The sequence below is a fragment of the Oncorhynchus masou genome, chromosome 32, assembly GCF_036934945.1.
Source record: "Oncorhynchus masou masou isolate Uvic2021 chromosome 32, UVic_Omas_1.1, whole genome shotgun sequence".
Lineage (NCBI taxonomy): Eukaryota > Metazoa > Chordata > Actinopteri > Salmoniformes > Salmonidae > Oncorhynchus > Oncorhynchus masou.
This window is the reverse complement of record NC_088243.1, coordinates 63,639,986-63,655,903: the sequence shown is the minus strand read 5'-3', so window position 1 is coordinate 63,655,903 and position 15,918 is coordinate 63,639,986. Positions and strand designations below refer to the sequence as shown.

General features: G+C 43.4%; 1 protein-coding gene across 2 annotated transcripts in view; it reads left to right on the top strand.

Moving 5' to 3' along the window:
* The window catches only part of LOC135526450 (polycomb group RING finger protein 3-like), a 74,081-nt gene extending 58,695 nt beyond the window's left edge, over positions 1 to 15,386 (top strand). For both annotated transcript variants that reach the window (XM_064954832.1, XM_064954834.1), the window contains exons 7-10: positions 5,859 to 5,947; positions 8,984 to 9,121; positions 11,095 to 11,175; positions 12,410 to 15,386. In XM_064954832.1, the coding sequence (XP_064810904.1) occupies positions 5,859 to 5,947; positions 8,984 to 9,121; positions 11,095 to 11,175; positions 12,410 to 12,457 (356 nt within the window). In that variant the 3' untranslated portion in view covers positions 12,458 to 15,386. The remainder of the gene's footprint in view (positions 1 to 5,858; positions 5,948 to 8,983; positions 9,122 to 11,094; positions 11,176 to 12,409) is intronic.
* Positions 15,387 to 15,918: the final 532 nt, after the last annotated feature.

Sequence of the window (15,918 nt, the reverse complement as noted above, 5' to 3'; positions counted from 1 at the left end):
CACCAGTTTCTCTGTGACATGTCGTACTCAGATTAGCCCACTAGTTTCTCTGTGACATGTAGTACTCAGATTAGCCCACCAGTTTCTCTGTGACATGTAGTACTCAGATTAGCCCACCAGTTTTTCTGTGACATGTCGTACTCAGATTAGCCCACTAGTTTCTCTGTGACATGTAGTACCCAGATTAGCACACCAGTTTCTCTGTGACATGTCGTACTCAGATTAGCCCACTAGTTTCTCTGTGACATGTAGTACTCAGATTAGCCCACCAGTTTCTCTGTGACATGTAGTACTCAGATTAGCCCACCAGTTTTTCTGTGACATGTCGTACTCAGATTAGCCCACTCGTTTCCCTGTGACATGTAGTACTCAGATTAGCCCACCAGTTTTTCTGTGACATGTCGTACTCAGATTAGCCCACTCGTTTCCCTGTGACATGTAGTACTCAGATTAGCCCACCAGTTTGTCTGTGACATGTCATACTCAGATTATCCCACTAGTTTCACTGTGACATGTAGTACTCAGATTAGCCCACCAGTTTCTCTGTGACATGTAGTACTCAGATTAGCCCACCAGTTTCTCTGTAACATGTCGTACTCAGATTAGCCCACTTGTTTCTCTGTGCCATGTAGCACTCAGATTAGCCCACTTGTTTCTCTGTGACATGTAGTACCCAAATTAGCACACCAGTTTCTCTGTGACATGTCGTACTCAGATTAGCCCACTCGTTTCCCTGTGACATGTAGTACTCAGATTAGCCCACCAGTTTCTCTGTGACATGTAGTACTCAGATTAGCAAACCAGTTTCTCTGTGCCATGTAGCACTCAGATTAGCCCACTTGTTTCTCTGTGACATGTAGTACCCAGATTAGCCTACCAGTTTCTCTGTGACATGTCGTACTCAGATTAGCCCACCAGTTTCTCTGTGCCATGTAGCACTCAGATTAGCCCACTTGCTTCTCTGTGACATGTAGTACCCAGATTAGCACACCAGTTTCTCTGTGACATGTCGTACTCAGATTAGCCCACTAGTTTCTCTGTGACATGTAGTACTCAGATTAGCCCACCAGTTTCTCTGTGACATGTAGTACTCAGATTAGCCCACCAGTTTTTCTGTGACATGTCGTACTCAGATTAGCCCACTAGTTTCTCTGTGACATGTAGTACCCAGATTAGCACACCAGTTTCTCTGTGACATGTCGTACTCAGATTAGCCCACTCGTTTCCCTGTGACATGTAGTACTCAGATTAGCCCACCAGTTTCTCTGTGACATGTAGTACCCAGATTAGCACACCAGTTTCTCTGTGACATGTCGTACTCAGATTAGCCCACTCGTTTCCCTCCACTAGTTTCTCTGTGACATGTAGTACTCAGATTAGCCCACCAGTTTCTCTGTAACATGTCGTACTCAGATTAGCCCACTTGTTTCTCTGTGACATGTAGTACCCAGATTAGCAAACCAGTTTCTCTGTGACATGTCGTACTCAGATTAGCCCACCAGTTTCTCTGTGCCATGTAGCACTCAGATTAGCCCACTTGTTTCTCTGTGACATGTAGTACCCAAATTAGCACACCAGTTTCTCTGTGACATGTCGTACTCAGATTAGCCCACTCGTTTCCCTGTGACATGTAGTACTCAGATTAGCCCACCAGTTTCTCTGTGACATGTCGTACCCAGATTAGCACACCAGTTTCTCTGTGACATATCGTACTCAGATTAGCCCACTCGTTTCTCTGTGACATGTAGTACTCAGATTAGCCCACCAGTTTGTCTGTGACATGTCATACTCAGATTATCCCACTAGTTTCACTTTGACATGTAGTACTCAGATTAGCCCACCAGTTTCTCTGTGACATGTAGTACTCAGATTAGCCCACCAGTTTCTCTGTAACATGTCGTACTCAGATTAGCCCACTTGTTTCTCTGTGACATGTAGTACTCAGATTAGCCCACCAGTTTGTCTGTGACATGTCATACTCAGATTATCCCACTAGTTTCACTGTGACATGTAGTACTCAGATTAGCCCACCAGTTTCTCTGTGACATGTAGTACTCAGATTAGCCCACCAGTTTCTCTGTAACATGTCGTACTCAGATTAGCCCACTTGTTTCTCTGTGACATGTAGTACCCAGATTAGCAAACCAGTTTCTCTGTGACATGTCGTACTCAGATTAGCCCACTTGTTTCTCTGTGACATGTAGTACCCAAATTAGCACACCAGTTTCTCTGTGACATGTCGTACTCAGATTAGCCCACTAGTTTCTCTGTGACATGTAGTACTCAGATTAGCCCACCAGTTTCTCTGTGACATGTAGTACTTAGATTAGCCCACTAGTTTCTCTGTGACATGTCGTACTCAGATTAGCCCACCAGTTTCTCTGTGCCATGTAGCACTCAGATTAGCCCACTTGCTTCTCTGTGACATGTAGTACCCAGATTAGCACACCAGTTTCTCTGTGACATGTCGTACTCAGATTAGCCCACTAGTTTCTCTGTGACATGTAGTACTCAGATTAGCCCACCAGTTTCTCTGTGACATGTAGTACTCAGATTAGCCCACCAGTTTTTCTGTGACATGTCGTACTCAGATTAGCCCACTAGTTTCTCTGTGACATGTAGTACCCAGATTAGCACACCAGTTTCTCTGTGACATGTCGTACTCAGATTAGCCCACTAGTTTCTCTGTGACATGTAGTACTCAGATTAGCCCACCAGTTTCTCTGTGACATGTAGTACTCAGATTAGCCCACCAGTTTTTCTGTGACATGTCGTACTCAGATTAGCCCACTCGTTTCCCTGTGACATGTAGTACTCAGATTAGCCCACCAGTTTTTCTGTGACATGTCGTACTCAGATTAGCCCACCAGTTTCTCTGTGACATGTAGTACTCAGATTAGCCCACCAGTTTCTCTGTAACATGTCGTACTCAGATTAGCCCACTTGTTTCTCTGTGACATGTAGTACCCAAATTAGCACACCAGTTTCTCTGTGACATGTCGTACTCAGATTAGCCCACCAGTTTCTCTGTGCCATGTAGCACTCAGATTAGCCCACTTGTTTCTCTGTGACATGTAGTACCCAAATTAGCACACCAGTTTCTCTGTGACATGTCGTACTCAGATTAGCCCACTAGTTTCTCTGTGACATGTAGTACTCAGATTAGCCCACTCGTTTCCCTGTGACATGTAGTACTCAGATTAGCCCACCAGTTTCTCTGTGACATGTCGTACCCAGATTAGCACACCAGTTTCTCTGTGACATATCGTACTCAGATTAGCCCACTCGTTTCTCTGTGACATGTAGTACTCAGATTAGCCCACCAGTTTGTCTGTGACATGTCATACTCAGATTATCCCACTAGTTTCACTGTGACATGTAGTACTCAGATTAGCCCACCAGTTTCTCTGTGACATGTAGTACTCAGATTAGCCCACCAGTTTCTCTGTAACATGTCGTACTCAGATTAGCCCACTTGTTTCTCTGTGACATGTAGTACTCAGATTAGCCCACCAGTTTGTCTGTGACATGTCATACTCAGATTATCCCACTAGTTTCACTGTGACATGTAGTACTCAGATTAGCCCACCAGTTTCTCTGTGACATGTAGTACTCAGATTAGCCCACCAGTTTCTCTGTAACATGTCGTACTCAGATTAGCCCACTTGTTTCTCTGTGACATGTAGTACCCAGATTAGCAAACCAGTTTCTCTGTGACATGTCGTACTCAGATTAGCCCACTTGTTTCTCTGTGACATGTAGTACCCAAATTAGCACACCAGTTTCTCTGTGACATGTCGTACTCAGATTAGCCCACTAGTTTCTCTGTGACATGTAGTACTCAGATTAGCCCACCAGTTTCTCTGTGACATGTAGTACTTAGATTAGCCCACTAGTTTCTCTGTGACATGTCGTACTCAGATTAGCCCACCAGTTTCTCTGTGCCATGTAGCACTCAGATTAGCCCACTTGCTTCTCTGTGACATGTAGTACCCAGATTAGCACACCAGTTTCTCTGTGACATGTCGTACTCAGATTAGCCCACTAGTTTCTCTGTGACATGTAGTACTCAGATTAGCCCACCAGTTTCTCTGTGACATGTAGTACTCAGATTAGCCCACCAGTTTTTCTGTGACATGTCGTACTCAGATTAGCCCACTAGTTTCTCTGTGACATGTAGTACCCAGATTAGCACACCAGTTTCTCTGTGACATGTCGTACTCAGATTAGCCCACTCGTTTCCCTGTGACATGTAGTACTCAGATTAGCCCACCAGTTTCTCTGTGACATGTAGTACTCAGATTAGCCCACCAGTTTCTCTGTGACATGTAGTACCCAGATTAGCACACCAGTTTTTCTGTGACATGTAGTACTCAGATTAGCCCACCAGTTTCTCTGTGACATGTAGTACTCAGATGACCCCACCAGTTTCTCTGTGACATGTAGTACTCAGATTAGCCCACTAGTTTCTCTGTGACATGTAGTACTCAGATTAGCCCACTAGTTTCTCTGTGACATGTAGTACTCAGATTAGCCCACCAGTTTCTCTGTGACATGTAGGTCTCAGATTAGCCCACCAGTTTCTCTGTGACATGTAGTACTCAGATTAGCCTACCAGTTTCTCTGTCACATGTAGGATTCATATTAGCCCACTAGTTTCTTGTCTTTAAGACTCGATAATATCAGCGTTTACAATCAGAGCACTGTCCAAATTCCCTTATTCCTAGAATTATTCCCAAAATGGAAACAATGTCCACTTTATACTTAGTGTCATTGAGTTATTTTCAGATTGGCTGAAAGTGAATCGTATCCAATTTTCCCTCACTTGAACGGCAATCACTCTGTTTACACTTGAGATTATCTCAAGCCTTACCGCCAATCCCCTTTGGGATGGGCTGTGAAGAGCAAAGGGAGAACAATAGAAGATGGGCCCGAGTCCCATCGCCAATCAGAGAGAGGGAGAAAATGGCTGTCCACAAACAAGGGGCTACCTAATCAACTGAGCTCAGATAATGTCCCTCGTTTTGCCGTCACGAAACTGACTCAATTGACCCAGATTGGGAGATTGTCATGGCCCTTTCTACCAAGGTGTTTCCCATCACAGTGACCCAAATCGCTGTAGCCAACAATAGTATGTTTTGTTGAACAAGAGCTGACCTCACCGCTCTAAGACTATGTTCCCCAGTTTAGCTACCCCGGTGTGTGGAGAAGACTCTTTTCTCTCCTCCTCTTGTCAGTGGCCATCAGCCCTTACTCTCTAATAACCTTTCTCCAGCTCCAACTCTCCATCTCCTTCCATCTTTTTGAGGAGAGGGTCAAATGGTTCCCTGAGGCCGATTTAAACCAAAGAAAGGTCTGATGTTAGCTCCCCTCCCCTGGCACAATGGCAAATTAGTGAATGAATGAATCGGTTTGCCTTGATTAATAGGTGTCCTGTAATGGAGGGATATGCTTCGACGGTGGACAAGTCAAGGAAACTGCTTGACACTTTGGGCCACGTAATTGTCTAATAAATGTGCTTCTGCATGAATGGAGACTACAGTTGAATACAGGCCATTTAGTTAATTAGAAAGAAGCATGCCCTGTTTTCTGGCATCAAATGAGCGTTGCTTGTGTTTAGCCAACAAAGAGAGCAGGCATGAAAGTCAATTATGTCTTGTCCACAAGATTAAAGGTAACACAGAGTGTCGGTCACTCGTAACTGTCTGTGGTCATTTTGTAGAACACAATGGCTTGATGAAGTTACATTTGTTAATTTGTTGAAACATCCAAATGATGAATTTAATAGAAACGAAAGAACTTTGTCTTAATAGTCTCTATTACCACTAACTGTTACTTCCCTCATTGGTTGACAACAGGCGAGGTGAAAACAGAGAACGCAGACAAAAAGGAAACGGCGGAGGAGAAACCAGAGGAGGATAACGATTATCACCGCAGCGATGAGCAGGTAGGAGCCCTTCCACCACATGCCCCCTTCATTTCCTGCAGGACAGGAAGGAGTCATCTCCAAGCTCATCTTTAATTTCCTATGTCTGGATGGGATGAAATTACGAGCCTCGTAATGGAAAGTGTAATCTAATCAACATTCCCCTGGGTAATAGGTAATATTTTGTAATTATCAGTTCACAACATGCTAGGCCTATGGTTGTTTTGAGTTGTAAATCTACAAGTAGACAACCCAGCATGACACACATACAGATAACCCATTCAAAATGGGCGACGGTTTTACATGAATTCCATCTTGATGTCATTTGTATTCAGGTAACTTCTCTGCCCTGTGCATGATATCAATAATGCATAGAGGGCTTTTATTGTAGCCGCATGTCGCTGTCGTATCCACAAACAGTCATTTCAATAAAGGAGCCGTCGCACACTCGTCACGACTGTATAGCTTTAGGAGATTGGCTGTTTACCATTTAGCCATTGTCCCAACAGAGCAATGAGCAACATGTCAGTTTTTGAAAATATGCCCGTCTACACCCAGCCAAGCGGCACGTCGTCTACGCTTGGCTGGGAGATTGAACCAGAGGTCCAAGGTCCCGCACTTTTGGTATTCAGCAGAGGAATGAAGTGTGGAAAGAATAGCTAATAGGGCAGCTGTAGCTAGGCTCTGTGGATAGAATACAGGGAGGGGTGAACTGCTGTCAAGTGTCAGGTGAGACACAGGAGAGATGGAGAGGGTGAAATGGAGACAGTTGAGGGGGGAGGATGTGAAAAAGAGATAAAAGAAAACAAATATTTGGAGGGTAGATAGAAGGTCTATAAGTCACTGTGGATGAGAGAGTCTGCTAGGAAATTGTGGAGGAGAGGGAAAAGACGGCGTGAGTGAAAAAGAGAGGATGGAAGGAAGGAGGTGAAGAGAGAAATGAGAGACAGGAGATTAGGTTAATGGAGAGTGAAAAAGAGGACAGATAGGAGGGAGGTGGTACAGAAAGGGTTGATAACAGAAAAGAGAAGGAAAGAGGAGAGAGAGGTCATACAGAAAGGGTTGATAACAGAAAAGAGAACAGAAGGAAAGAGGACAGAGAGGAGAGAGGTCGTACAGAAACGGTTGATAACAGAAAAGAGAAGGAAAGAGGACAGAGAGGAGAGAGGTCATACAGAAAGGGTTGATAACAGAAAAGAGAACAGAAGGAAAGAGGACAGAGAGGAGAGAGGTCATACAGAAAGGGTTGATAACAGAAAAGAGAACAGAAGGAAAGAGGACAGAGGAGAGAGGTCGTACAGAAAGGGTTGATAACAGAAAAGAGAACAGAAGAGGACAGAGAGGAGAGAGGTCATACAGAAAGGGTTGATAACAGAAAAGAGAACAGAAGGAAAGAGGACAGAGAGGAGAGAGGTCGTACAGAAAGGGTTGATAACAGAAAAGAAAACAGAAGGAAAGAGGACAGAGAGGACGATAACTACCTTTTCTTTTAAGTGAGGTTTTACAACAGCAGCTCAAACCTAGTTGGTAGTAGTAATAACATCAGGAAAGTGCCATGCATGGCTGGGTTTGGACTTCTCCCGCCATGTCTGCTGGCTGACCTTCTAAAGGTTGACCTTGGGGTGTGAAGGGAAGCCAAGGCAGGCTAATGAGAGCAGCACAATACTGAAACTGAAAGGAAGAAGAACCACGAAAGAAAAATTAATCAGAGCCATGTCTGCTCACGTCTGGCCGAGGCACAAACAATTGAATTTGCACATCCAGGATTTCCAGACAATGGAGAGAGTGTATTTGGTGTCAGTTCTTTTCAAGGGAAATGAGCTCCCCCCCAAAAAAAGATACAAGGACTCTGATCTGTTATGTGATCAAAAAATATTTTTTTAGAAAAACTATAATGACTGACACCATGCTATCTAACTCCAGGATGGTGATTTTGGGCTGCTGAATATGGACATAACTATTGACTGAAATGTAAAATATTTACATCTCTAGTCATTGAATCTATAAAGTAATTTCACGTTTTCTCCTTAAACGGTCATCTGCTGTTCATTACACAGCTCAAAAGAAGAGAGAAAAGGTGTGCTCTGCTCCTCCAAAGACCTTCCTTTACTCAATATGCTGGGCTATTGCATCAGTCATATCTGTGAATTTGCTGCGAGTCATACCAGCTTGGCAGTTCCCTAATGATTCCACTAATGTAATGGCCCCGAAGACTGCTGCTGAACTACCATTAACTCTGTCTCTCACTCTCTCAATGAGAAGCCTTCATTTGCATCATAACGTTTCCTTCATTGCTTGTTCCATTGAAAACCAGCCATTTACACTTTACAGCGATCTTTACACTTTACAGCAGTCTTTACACTTTACAGCGATCTTTACACTTTACAGCAGTCTTTACACTTTACAACAGTCTTTACACTTTACAGCAGTCTTTACACTTTACAGCAGTCTTTGCTTTCGATACGTTACATGGCTGCTGAGTATTTATTTACAAGTTGAGATGATTTTCATGTTAAAGCATAACTCTGGAGAGCCTTATTTGTTTCTGGAACTCTTGATGTTTGAGGGAGAAAGATGGTGGCGTTAATACCCTGTTTCTATTACTCCATCCCCGGATCCCAAGAAATCACCTGAAAATGGCACGAGAAAGCCACTTTACCAGGGCATTTTGCCTGTGCCTGTATGGCAATCTGAAGAAAAGGCCTGGTGCTGGTAATGCAACATGACTCTTTCAGGCACAGCCTTGCCAAGCCACCTGCGGCTCCATCTTCATTTTGCCATGCTCCAAAAGTGTGCCACTCTCCATCTCCTGGCGTACTGAGACAATGACAATGACATGGCACAGAGTCACCACGAACGATACCTATTCCATTTGGATGGCAAGTCCATTTGGATGGTATTTTAAACGTAGGATGGAAAGTGGTTGATGCACTGTATTTTCAGCACAGGAGAGTTAAGATAAGTCATCTGGTTTGCCTTCCTGACTGTACTGAGATGCCTGAAAGGAAAATTCAAGTTCCACCTCAGTCATTTTGTAGTTTGTCTTCCCTCCTGCAGGTCAGCATCTGTTTGGAGTGCAACAGCAGCAAGCTCCGCGACCTGAAGCGCAAGTGGATCCGCTGCTCGGCTCAAGCCACGGTCCTTCACCTCAAGAAATTCATCGCCAAAAAGCTTAACCTGACATCGTTTAATGAGGTACGTCGAACACACATTATGGCAGGGGGGAGGGGGGGATTTTTCCTGGTTTACCTGCTGATACTGACCTGGACTCTGTAACATTTGTTCAGTGATATAGGACCTATTTTTAAGGAGGCCCCAAGATGTGGTTTTGACTAGCTGTCTCTTTAAGCCCTTCCCATGCACTTTAAACTGAAAGGTGATCACTTTTAACAAGGCATTCTTGTTCTTCTGAAGGCAGTGAATCTGTATGCACCATCACAAACACTATCAAAGCCTCTCTGCTGTCATTATTTTTCACAAAGCGTTTACCATCCACCATATGTTCTGGGGGAAATAAGCTCTTGTAATATCATTTGCTTTCCGTCATGTCGTTGTGAGTTGCCTGTCATAACTGTATGGGGGAGATCCTGGTTGTTCAATTAGCATTTTCTCTCTGGTATCTGTCTGTCATGAAGATGTGTGTGAGTGTGTGTGGGTGGTCTTCACCGCATACGCTTCCATCACCAGCGTCCGTAGCACAATACAGCTGTCGGCTGCTCTATTGTTGTCTATTGAATATTAAGAGTCATTGTTCTAACACAATCTATTTTCAATGGCAAACACACAGCGGAAGTGTGCGTCAACAGCCCCCGCTGTGTCAAAGCACAGCGCATCACTTTCCCATGGGTTATATTGGTATAGCTGTAAGATAATTGTGGCATCCATCTTGATATTTCAGCAGCCCACATGAGCTGAATGCGTTGCGTCATTCACACCATGTGTCTTATAATTTATTTATTTTTTCTTATAAGTTTTCGAACTTGTTGTCATGTCTCCCAGCCCCCAAACACATCTTTGGATATTGTGTCCATTCTTTCATATTATAATATCAATAATTGGATCACTACTCGAATACACGCTTATTATCTCTGTATGTCTTGATGTGGCAAGATGGTTTTAAACTGGCACCAAGGCAAAAACAGCAAGGAATAAACATTGTTTCTCTGTTAGAGCCTGGGCGGCTGGAGGTTCCTTCTATCGCAGCTGGCTGAGACCGGGAGACCCACGAGGCGGTGCACAATTGGCCCAGCGTCATCCGGGTTAGGGAGGGTTTGGCCGGCAGGGATGTCCTTGTCCCATCGCGCACCAGCAACTCCTGTGGCGGGCCGGTCGCAGTGCACGCTGACATGGTTGCCAGGTGTACGGTGTTTCCTCCGACACATTGGTGATAAATGGGCATTGTGTCAAGAAGTAGTGCAGCTTGGTTGGGTTGTGTTTCGGAGGACGCACGGCTCTCGAACTTTGTCTCTCCCGAGTCCGTATGGGAGTTGCAGCGATGAGACAAGACTGTAACTACCAATTGGATACCTTGCAATTGGGGACAAAAAGGAGAAAAAAAACATAAAAAGAAGGAACAGCCAGCTACCAGTAGGTGCTGCTATGGCAGTGCTGCTTCACACTGGCTTCCTCTCCTCTCTCCCTTTCCCCTTAGCCCCTCAGCGTCTGTGTTAGGGAGAGTATTGATTGGCCGAATGCAAATGCGGCCAGCCGCCTCACAGAATATCAAACTTTAATCCAAGGAGGAGGAGTGGATTGGCAAGGCGGCATTTGATTCGTGTTGTCTACAAATACGCTTTTTGTGCTTTTCCAAAAGCCCTCCATGCGCAAGGTGCTACGGGCCCACCGTCAAATATACGGTGCCATCTTTCTTTCCTCTCCAAGAAACGGAGATGGTTTGACGCTGAGTGAAAGTGAGAGGAAAAGGAAAGCTGCGGTGTTTGGAGGGTTCATTTTAGAATTCCACGGCAATGGGAGACACAAGCCCGATTCAGAAGGACAACGTATGAACTGTTATCATAGCAGAGCATGTTTCTGGTCATGCGGGTTGTTGTCACAGCATTAAACACCCCTAGCTTAAGACGGATTTACTCTCTGCATGCCCTGCAGGGGATTTTCCTTCCAGTAAAATGATAATACATGTGGCGTTCTTATATCTCCCATTCACACAGCTGGACATTTTATGCAATGAAGAAATCTTGGGGAAGGACCACACTTTGAAATTCGTTGTCGTGACGAGATGGAGATTTAAGGTAATACTTTCTTGATATAAGTCTCCTGACATTTTAATATTGCTTTTCAGGTTCTGTTGAATGTATGTACTCTGCATAGATCATCCACAGATATGCATGCTGAAAAGCTGTGCAGACAGGTAGTGATGGAACATTTGATGCCGGACCACCGGTGCTCCGATTCCGTTTTCAAAGCACTACTGATCTGACACAATGTACCGACGCCCGTTTCAAAGTAACATTATCACATGATCAATGGCACCCAAAGCTTTGTTTGATCACGTGGTTTTTCAAACCGTGTGTTGCAAAATGCCACAGATTTTGCTGTGGTTCCAGTGCTATCTTCGATTCCAAGTTGCTTTAAAACACCGACCTCTACTGGACACCGTACTTAGGCCTACAATGTAGTTAGGATTTTCCTCTTGTCGAGTCACCTGAACAGCTCAGCATGTAGAGTCATGGTCTCGGGGACCAGAACACTCACTGATGACAGGGAATGGGTTCGAACCCCAGCGAAGACATATTATTTACAAAACAAATTATGCAACACCACGCTTTTTGCACATTGTTGTTCAAACAATTTGTTTTATTTAGTGTAGAATAAGCTTCTGTCTATAGCATCCGAAATAATGCCATATATTCACAATTTTTGACAGCATAAAAGGGATTCACAGCAAAAAAGGGACCCATGATGGAAGGTGCGAACTTGTAATGGTAGTTGATTGTACACTCTTAGGGAAAATGGTTGCAAAATGGTTCTTCGGTTGTCCCCATAGGATAACCCTTCTTGGTTTCCAGTAGAACCCCAAAAGGGTTCTCCTATGGGGACAGCAAAAGATCCATTTGAGTTTATCTCTAAAAGTGTAGGGTGTTAACACCCACAACTAACCGCTGCGCCACGGAGGTTTGATTAATGTTCTGGAAAAGACTTCCATATGAACGTCACCTGCTGCTTTGTCATTGCTAACCAGGTGATCGTGTTAATAGCTCCGAGTCATTAACCGTTTTCCGGCACAATTTAGGGAAAGCCCCAAAGACCGAGAAAGCCTTGCAAAGACCGAGAAAGCCTCGCTTTTCCCATCACTACACACAGGGGTCTCAGTTAAGAAATCAGCTTGTTCTCCATAAACTATTTTGAGACCCTTTCTCTCACGATTTGCTACGATGACATAAAACCCCAAGATAAAGTGAAGTGTATGTTACGATTTGGTTTTCAGTCAGTCTTTCTCTGTCATTTGTTTTGTTTGTATTCCAGAAATCCCCCCTCCTGCTGCATTACAGGCCCAAAATGGATTTGCTGTAGTCGGACAGAACGGTTGTTTTGGCCCAGTGGCCCAGGACTGTGCAACGTACTATTTATGCAGAGACGATCAACCCCAACCCCAATACCAACACACCAGAGCAAAAGTACACACAAGCCAGCAGACAAAGAACCCCAGCACAGATACTGCACCACTGGCGGGTTTGGATCAAAAACAACCTTTTTTTGTCCACTATACGTCCTAGATATGTGAAAAATTAGAGAGAAAAAGCATATATTTATACTTTTGTACAGGTGAGAGACATGGAACCAAGACACTACTGGTGCTCTGTTTACACATGAACAAGATGTCGGGTGATCGTTCTACCGTCTTTTTTTGTTTTCTACAGACTTCACTCCTCGGACATTCATTAACTGATAAAAAGGGGAGGACGAGGATTTTTAACCATTCGTTTTCTTTTTCAGGTTAAAGTCAGTGAGTCTTGGGAGCACAGAAAGTATATAAAGTTACATGATAAGACTGTTTCTAAGCTGTTTATTGAGTTGTTGAATTGTCTTGATTTTTTTTATTTGATTTTTAATTTGCTTCGGGGGTTTGCTGAACGTTGATTGTGAATAGGCAAAAACAAGTGTGTAGTAATTTATGTTCTATATAACAATATTGTACATAAAATGTCATTATGAGAGAGATTGAAAGGAGTAGGAGAGAGACTTTAGACTGTTAGGAAAAGTTCCAGAAGTGCTATATTGTTGGGCTACTCGAATGTAGCATTGGAGGGTACGCTAGAGTTTTAATGCAGAGAAGACTTCTTGTCGGTATATAGAAGGGCATCCGATAGTTGTCTGAGAGAGAAACAAAAGAAATATATCACATCTTCTGCCGTGTAAAAAAAAAAGAAGAAGAAAAGGGTCTGAAATTACGTTGCATTGCCGTATGAGCAATATATGAATTTGAGATTGTCTACAAAAGCAGCCAGCTTCTGATAGCATTAGCGTCCTACTCCTTAGTAGAATGTATTCCACTGGGTGATCTTTATGTACAGCTCAGCAGGGCATCCCTTCTTCTGTCCCTATCTCATCGCTACCTTTAGTGCCAAAGGCTTGAAAAACCCCTTGACGTCCCCTTGTATTTCCACGTGGTGAGCTATATGAAAGTCGCTGAGATATCATCTATTTCACAGCAGTATGTGACCTGAGATAGAGAGCTGTTTGAAACAGATAGTCAAATATGAAATTGAGATGTTATTAATATCACAAGAGCTTTGAGTTTCTTCATTATGTTAAAGAAGCACACTCAGATATTGAAGAGTAATACTCTTTTGAGCATATGAAATAAATTCATTTTTTTTATATGATATTATCAAAATCTACTTTTTGACCTTTGGGAGGTGGCTCTAATTTGAGTGCTTATTTGAGTGTATCTAATGAGAGTTGGGGGAGAAAGTACTTCAGAGCTGAATGGCTTAACTGTGTATTACGGGAACCAAGGCACGGAGGGACCGAAACAGTCTTAATTCATAGTCACGGCCACCTTTTTCGTCAGTGCAACTGAAATATCCTTTCCTTGAACTGGACCCTAAAATAACATTTCAGACCTCACATAGCATTACCTCACTGCACTGTCAATATTTCTGACAATAATTGTTCGTTCCCCTCCTTGTGTTTATGCAAGGAAAGCTGTCGGTCTTGTACACAGTCCAAATACGTTTCTACAGGTGCATACTATGTAAAAAAGACTTTCATACAGGTCTCTACGAAATCCAGCTTAACCAAAATGTATTTGTATTTGGTTAACAGTCTCCCCCCATCAGTAAATGCATAAATATATTGATATAAGTATTTTTTTTATTTTTTTTTATCATTTCCATACTTTGACTATACACAGGTCACCTTGGTATTTGTTGTGATGTCTTATAGTGTGAAATATTTTTGGTATGCATATGGCAACACAATATGCATAAGTTCTGTCTGACTCATTTCTTGTTTTTATCACTACCTTCAGCCTTTGACCTTAGCTTACCCCATCCAAGAGCTGAATCATGTATTAATCATTAATTATTTGTCATTATTGACCCCTTGTTTCTAGTGTGAATGACATATGAATTTTGTGTTACAGGCCCCATACATGTACATTAGCTTTGTTTGAACAGCATATTAGCCAGTACGCCCTCAAAATAGCCATGGAATCATTACGTATTGCAAAAAAGCTACCAGAGAAACACGATGTAGTCACTATTTCGCAGCAGTATCTATGGCTTCTTAAAGGAAAATTCCACCCCAATATCGTCGTTTGGTGTTTGTTTCATTAGTCCATTGTTGATATAGTCCCAAAAATGCTTTGCTTGTCGGCACTCAAGTTTTCAAGATATGTAACTAAAAAATGACATAAATCATCCCCCGTGTGATGCATTTTGCAGAGTTTTTGGGTTGAGTTTTCCTTTAAGAACTGGCATAATTGGAACAAAGGCATGTTACATGGTGTTGTTATGAGACTCAGATCTTCTTTTCTCAACTTGTTTTGTATGCATGTGAGTACTGTTCAGGATCCCTGTGATGTGATCTCTGGGACAGAATGGGGGCGGCGAGGGGGTCTTGTTTTGGGGGCTTTGCCACTGTGAAGGCTGGTGCTTGCGTTTCTTTTCTCTCTTCTTGGAGCTGAGTATGGTGCTAACCTCTTTTCTCTAACTCAATCTTGTGCAGATCAGCTTCAGAGGGTTCAAATGAGTGCAGTGGATTCCGAGTGCTGATAGTAGTTCAGTCACTCACTAGTCGGGCTTCGTGACGACCTGCCTAGTGCCTACGTGCCGGAGCCCTGTCTTTTCTTGTCACAACTGTCTCTCTCCCTCTCTCTGTGCAGAGGAAAAATGTGCTGGCTTTTTCTTGTTGATTTGTTTGTTTGCTTTTCCCCACGGTCCAGGCTTGCTCTGGAAATGGAACAGAGAGAATGGTCAATAAAGTTGTGGACCGTGAAGGAGTGTTATTGAAAATACAGAAAAGCTGGGGTAGCTATAAACCCAAATCATTCAGCTTCAGAGAGAGAGAGTGTATTTATTTTGGGGTATTTTCATGCGAGCCACAGTAACCTCAGTTAAAAGCATGGGGATTCCAGTCCTAGCTGTAGTTGTTCATTCTTCTCTATGTAATTGGTACAGAAAGCTCATTCCACAGTTGGTTTTCTTTATCACTCACTACACTTTTATGACTTCTAGCAGTTTTTAGGCATTGGTCGGGTGCATTCAGTGGCAGGAAAGTGGGCAGAGGTATTATTGTTTGAATGTTTCCAAAGTTAACTCATACCCAGGAGACCATAATAGTATGCCTGAGAGGTGTGTGGAGTAACGTGGGGGCAGGTTCCACCTCCGAAGCAGTGGATTGGATCGATCTTCACGCTTTTATCAGCCCAACATTGAGACATCAGTGCTGCTTCACTTGACAGCCAGGCTAAGAGGCTTACAGGCTTCCCCACAGTGTTCACTGCAGACCGGGGTTTGCATCCAGACTGA